At 37.9% G+C, this 6777-nt stretch overlaps 1 protein-coding gene across 1 annotated transcript in view; it reads left to right on the plus strand.

Moving 5' to 3' along the window:
- Positions 1-6183, plus strand: part of MATN3 (matrilin 3) — a 31550-nt gene extending 25367 nt beyond the window's left edge. The window contains exons 7-8 of the mRNA XM_006835309.1: positions 1965-2075; positions 5858-6183. Coding sequence (XP_006835372.1) covers positions 1965-2075; positions 5858-5913 — 167 coding nt within the window. The 3' untranslated portion in view covers positions 5914-6183. The remainder of the gene's footprint in view (positions 1-1964; positions 2076-5857) is intronic.
- Positions 6184-6777: the final 594 nt, after the last annotated feature.

The following is a 6777-nucleotide window of genomic DNA, read 5'->3' on the forward strand; positions in this document are numbered from 1 at the left end:
GTGGGGCTGGAGTACCTACTAGCTCAGGCACCTCTATAGTCACCAGAATGGAGGTGCTCAGACAGCAAGGGACCAATGAACAGATACCAAAAGAGAAGAATGTCCACACCTTTATCTCATCAGACCTGCCAGGCGTCTGTGGCCACTCCAATCCTTCCCCCGGCTTGGTCTCATCCAAGATGGCGGCTCCTGGAGCAGCCGAGCGTCCTGGACTAGAAAGCAATAGAGTTCTTGCTTCTGCTGCAAATTTCCCCAGCTGTGAGCCTTCCAACCTTCTGCATATTCCTTTATATATAGTTCAGAGTTCTGGGATCATCCTCTGAGCCTGCTTGGTTGGGTATTCTGTGTTGTTGGTGGAGCTCTTTACTACACATCCACCCGATCCACCATCTTGTTTGTTCTCTCTGTTGCAGTAGTTTTTGAATGATCGTCAGCAAAATCTTACTTGTATGTGATATGAATGGCATTGTTTGATGATTTCCTCATTCCTCTGGGTTACCTCTCTTGGGAATTGGCACAATTATGGATCTTTTCCAAGTTGTTAGCCAGCTGTCTTCTGCATTGGTTGTCATAGATGAGTTAGCACCTCCAGAGTAGAATCAGTTTATTGAAAGATTTCAATTTGTATTGCTTTGGGCAGCTTTAAGGCTGTAGTGTTGAATAGGAATTGCTGCCTCAATGAATTACAGAAATAAATTGGAATTAGCATGATCCATCACCCATGATCTTTGCTGAAAAATCAACACAAACCTTAACTTTTATACTTCTCAATTCAAACCATTCTGTAGAATAACAGTCCTATATAGGAAATCAGTAGTCCTGTTGTTTTTATTTTTGGAATATTTTAGCCATAAAACCAGAAAACTGTTTTCCTCATTTTCCTTTTTAATGAGGACACAGTATCACAAGGTTTTTTTTTTGTTTTTGTTTTTTTTAGTGTCTGTAAGCTTGGCTTCTCCCTACACCAATTATCTTTTTTAAAAATTTACTATTTACCACAGGAAATTTCAGACATTCATAAAAGTATAAGAACCTTCATGTACCTATCACCCAGCTTTGACAATTGTAGTATATTCTCAGTGTCTCCTATTGTACTTTTTATTGTGCCTTTAGCATTTCAAAGTATTTTATCCTCTTTCTGTTTATTTCTTGGAAAAATTTACTCCCCAAACCAAACCCACTACTATTGAGCTGATTCTTACACGTTGTTGTTGTTGTTGTTGTTGTTGTTGTTGTTATGTGCCATGGAGTCAGTTCCGACTCATAGTGACCCTGTACAGGGTTTCTGAGGCTGTAAATCTTTACAGGAGCAGAAAGTCTCATCTTTCTCCCACAGAACAGCTGGTAGTTTCAAACTGATGACCCTGAGATTAGCAGCCTGATTTGTAAACACTATGCTACCAGAACTCCTTGATTCTTACTCACAGTGACCCTTTATAAAGTTTCTGAGCCTGTAAATCTTTGAGAGCAGACAGCCTCATGTTTCTCCCACAGAAAGGTTGGTGGGTTTGAATTGTTGACCTTGTAGTTAGCACTCCAGTGCTTATTCTACAGTGCCAAGAGGGCATCCACCAGTCTCAAGACTCAACGGTCCTGGCTGTGGAACCACGTTGACCAGCATGAAGACATGTGGCAAGTGGCAGTGGACTCAGCCTATTTTGGAAGCCTTTTAAAAGTAGTTTGTTTGGTTTCTTTCCTCTCCATGATGGGATCTGGTTGACATTCACAATCCCCAGAAGAGAGTCGTGGGTTCTGATCGGTTTGGTGGCTAGATTCTACATAAGCATCCTATAACTGTGCCATGCCTATGCCTCCGTGAGGGTTGTTTGTGTGGTGTGTATCTCTGTGTTCCTCTGTGTGTGTGTCTCTGTATCTTTGTTGTGTGTATGTAAGTTTTAGAGATTTTCTGATTTGCTATAATTAATTATGAGCTATAATATTTTACGTATTGTCATTTTCTTCAGTCATTGAAGAAGCACGAAGACTCATTTCCACGGAAGATGCTTGTGGGTGTGAAGCCACACTGGCATTCCAGGAGAAGGTCAGCTCATATCTCCAGAGACTGAACACAAAACATATCCTTTCTGGTAGTTTTTCTGCTTCTGTTTGAAGCCTAGTTACATACTACAATTGAGCCAAACATTGTCCAAACAGGATATTCCACAAGACATGTGCTTTACCCATTAAATTTTGACCAGCAGTAATAATACACAACTTTTTTTAAAAACAAAATTGGGTTCCTTTAAAAAGTTTTAAATAGACTATTCCACTCACTTAATATCTATGTATAAAAGCAAGTAAACGATTTCTTTCCTATGTGCTTTTTCATAGTAATGCTGTTGTTGTTAAATGCTATCGAGTCAGTTCTGATTCATAACAATGTTGTATAGGGTTTCCAAGGAGTGACTGGTGGGTTTGAATCAACAACCTTGTGGTTAGCAGTCCAGTGTTGATCCTACAGCGCCACATCAAGCCTCATAGCAATATATCCTCCTAATTTGAGTTCTTACATACTAGATGGAGCTATCATGCTTTGGGAATCCTCGTGTGGCACTGTAGGATAATGCACTGGACCACAAGGTCTATTTGAACTGCAAGGTCGCTGGTTTACACTCACCAACAGCTCCTCAGAAACCCTATACAGGTTTGCTATGAGTCAGAACCGACTTGACGATACTTCACAATAACAATAATGCTTCGACTCCTTAATATGCTTTCTTAGTTTGGGATCAAGTACAAGTACAGCACAAGCTAGCCGATTAATGGGGTGTGATAAATTAGATATTGTTGCATACTTTGGCTAGACAAATAGTCAAACAGTGGTCAAAAAGCAAATTTCAATCTAAGTTCTTTAGCTGAAGCAGTAATTTAGGAAAAGTACTTCTCTTTCGGAGTCCTGGTGTGGCGCTGCGGCACTGTCAGACTACAAAGTCATTTGAACTGCAAACTTCTCCTTGGAAACCCTATACAGGGTCGCTATGGGTCAGAATCGACTCGACAGCACTTAACAACAAAAACAACAACTTCTTTTTCAGCTTAAGTTAACAACTTTGCTCCTGGGTGTCTGATAGAAGTGACATTCAAATTGTGGGAGGCAGGTCCTAGAAAACCTTAGCGAGCATGAGGCCCAGACTGTTTTAAAGATTCAATAGCCAAATCTTTTGCTTCCTTGAATTGAATTGCCTAATAAGGTCGGTGGTTCAAGTTCACCAGCAGCTCCTCAGAAACCCTATACAGGGTTGCTATGGGTTGGAACCAACTTGACAGCACTTAACAACAACAACAACAACAATATGGTGTTTGGGCTTCTGGTGTGGCACTGTAGGATCAGCACTGGACAGTGAACCAAAAGGTTGGCGGTTCCAACCCACCAGCTGCTCCTCAAAAACCCTATACAGGATTGCTATGAGTTGGAACCGACTTGACCACACTTTACAATAACAACAAATATACAGTGTTTTTCTCACCTCCCGGCTCAGTGTTACCACTTTCCAAAAAGCATCCCTTTTACTCTCAAACTAATGTACATTTCCTGGAAAAGTAAATCTCCAGATAGCCAAAAGGACAGTTCAACAACGCCTTTAATCAAGATTTCATGAATGCTGCTCCCTCAATCCATCACATTAAAAGATGCCTTTTAAATTAAAATTTACCTTTTTTAAAAAATGATTTTTTTGGGTTAAATTAGCAATTTGTTGTTTATATCAATTATAAATATAATGATTTTACAATTCAGGTGACTTTTTTTAAAATTAAGTGTCTTATGGTAATAGAAAATTAATTGTTGTTTATATAATTGTATTTGAGGAATATAATACAGCTATTACAAAAAGATTTCCAGGATTCAAAATACAAATACAATTTAATGGGGAAAACAGAAAGAAAATTTCAACTTTAAATTTTAACTTTAAATAACTATATTTTAAATAGAGGATAAAAAGAAAAGCAGTTAGCATCAAGTCAGTTTCAACTCATGATAATCCCATGTGTGTCAGAGTAGAACTGTGCATCATAGGGTTTATGTTGTTGTTGTTTATGTTGCCGTCGAGTCAGTTCCTACCCATAGCGACCCTGTATAAGGTTTCCAAAGAGCAACTGGTAAACTTGAACCACCAACCTTATGGTTCAAACGGCTTTGCAGTCTGGCATATCAACCCACAGTGCCATACCAGGACTCCATGGGGTTTATAATGGCTGTGTTTTTGGAAGTAGATCACCAAGTTTCTTTCTTATGAGGCTCCTCTGGGTTAGCAGCCCAGCGTTAAACTTTACACCACCTATAATGCAAACCCAAACCCAATGCCATCTAGTCAATTTTGATTCAGAAAGACCTTACATGGGGGTTCCAAGGCTGTAAATCTTTATGGGAGCAGTCTCATCTTTCTTCTGTGGAGCAGCTGGTGGGTTTTAATTGCCGATTTTGTGGTTAGCAGTCCACTGCTTATACTACAGCACCACCAGACTCCTTTGATGTTGTTGTTAACTGTTGTAGGAACCAGTAGTTCTATAGTAACCCTGTATAGGATTTCTGAGGAGTGACTGGTGGGTTTGAACCGCCAACCTTGCAGTTACCAGTTAAGTGCTTATCCTAGAGCGCCACACCAGGACTCCACTAGGATTACTAAGGACTTTTAAATGAATGGTGGTGGTGGTGGTGGTGTGCCTTTGAGTCGGTTCTGACTCATAGAGACCTTGTGTAGGGTTTCCGAGGCTGTAAATCTTTATGGGAGACTTGCTGAGCAGCTGGTGGATTCAAGCTCTTGATCTTGCAGTTAGCAGCCCAACGTGTAACCCATTATACCACCAGAGCTCCTTAAATGAATGATTTTTGTTGCTGTTGTTAGGTGCCATCGAGTACCGACTCATAGTGACCCTATGTACAACAGAACAAAACAGTGCCCGATCCTGGGCCAACCTCACAATTGTTGCCACTCTTGAGCCCATTGATGCTGCCACTTGGCCAATCCATCTTGTTGGGGGTCTTCCTCTTTTTCTCTGACCTTAGGTACAAAATTGGTATAGTGTTAATCTTATATGGGATACATTTGAAGGACTGATAGAAATTTTTATTTTAAAGAGTCAATATTTATAAATAACCAGAAATTACATACTCTTAATACTACTATTAAAGTAAGCATATGATGAAAGTTTCCTATAATTTAAATATGTGCAAGAGAACATTTAAATTTGTCAAAATTATTTTAGGGAATGTAGGAGCAAAAATGTTTAAAGACTGCTACTTTATATCATGATCTTTGAAGAAAAGAATGCCTGTTTTAGATTAGACTTTTGGTAACTACATAATTTTGCTCTTTTTCTTTACTTACAATTGTTGTTGTTGTTAAGTGCCGTCAAGTCGAATCTGACCCATAGCGACCCTGTACAGTGTTTCCGAGGAGCGGCTGGTGAGCTTGAACCAAAGACCTTGGGGTTCAAACTGACTCTGCAGTCCATTGCATTAACCCACAGCTTAATTATTTCCTTTCATCTTGTGTTATAGAGTGTTTGAAAGTCTTCAATTTATAAAAACTATCCAGAGGTTTATTCACTCTATATACTTTGTGAACAAAATTAGGTAACGATATTTTCATAATAGCTTTTAACTTTAGTTTTAAAATAAAAATGCTCACTTCTACATTCTATTTTATGGCTAAGTATATATGTTATTATTTTGCTTCTCTAGCATTCATGCTTTATGCATTCTTTTGTTGGAAGATACTCAAAGTGACCAGTAGTAAAAGTAACAAAAAATTTTAAGATGGTTTGTCAAGCAGATATCAATTACCAAATGATAAAAAATTTACAAAATGATTTTAATGTGTAAAAATAAATGGTGTTGACCTTAACAATGAGCCACTTGATGACATTTTGGAGAAGTTGCAAGTAAATGAATATGGACAAGTACATCGTTAAATTGCTCATATTTCACCTGGCAACATGGAGAGCTTGACGTATCTAATAATCATTCATGTTTTTCATACTTACTGAGTATCTCCAATGCACCAGATAATAATTTGTCATTACAAATGCTTGAATAATACTGGATAAATAGTAAGAGGATCTTCAGTTGAGTCAGTTTTATCTTTTCTCCCCAAGGAAGAACATGTTCAGATCCTTATTAAGAACAATCTTAAGTGTATCTAAACTATAAATGTGAAATGATTGGTAGGAAATAGAATGAAAGGTTTAAGGTTTCTTTTTTTAATCTACTAATTGAACCATTTCACTTTTAAATGTTTATATTACTAAGGGAACCATATTCACAATGGAAACTTTTAATTTCTTTTAATAGTATTTATAATCTAAGTCAATTTTTTTTAATGGAAGCATAAACTGTACAAAATATTTACCCATTAAAAAGTTCATATGATTAAATTGAGGTGAACAACATTTACAACTGTTTAGTTTAATGCTTTTTTTGGCTTACTTTTGCTGGAGTATAACTGAAGCTGTGATCAGGGACTACAGTATGTTGTTGTTAAATGCCATTGAGTCGGTTCCAATCCATAGCGACCTTGTATAGGGTTTCTGAGGAGTGGCTGGTGATTTGAACTGCTGACCTTGTGGTTCAAACCGACCTTGAGGTCCAGCGCATTAACCCACAGCGCCACATGAATATCTAAAAAATAGTAACACAGATTAAGTGACTGTTATATGTCATTTCAAATTCATTCTGATGTTAGAAAGACATGCACAAGTAAAGAACATAGATTTAGTTGTGAATTAAAGGTGTTACTACTATTTTACCAAGGATTAAAAACTCCTAAATTTACTGAA

This window comes from Chrysochloris asiatica, unplaced genomic scaffold (genome assembly GCF_000296735.1).
Source record: "Chrysochloris asiatica unplaced genomic scaffold, ChrAsi1.0 scaffold00016, whole genome shotgun sequence".
Taxonomy (NCBI): Eukaryota; Metazoa; Chordata; class Mammalia; order Afrosoricida; family Chrysochloridae; genus Chrysochloris; species Chrysochloris asiatica.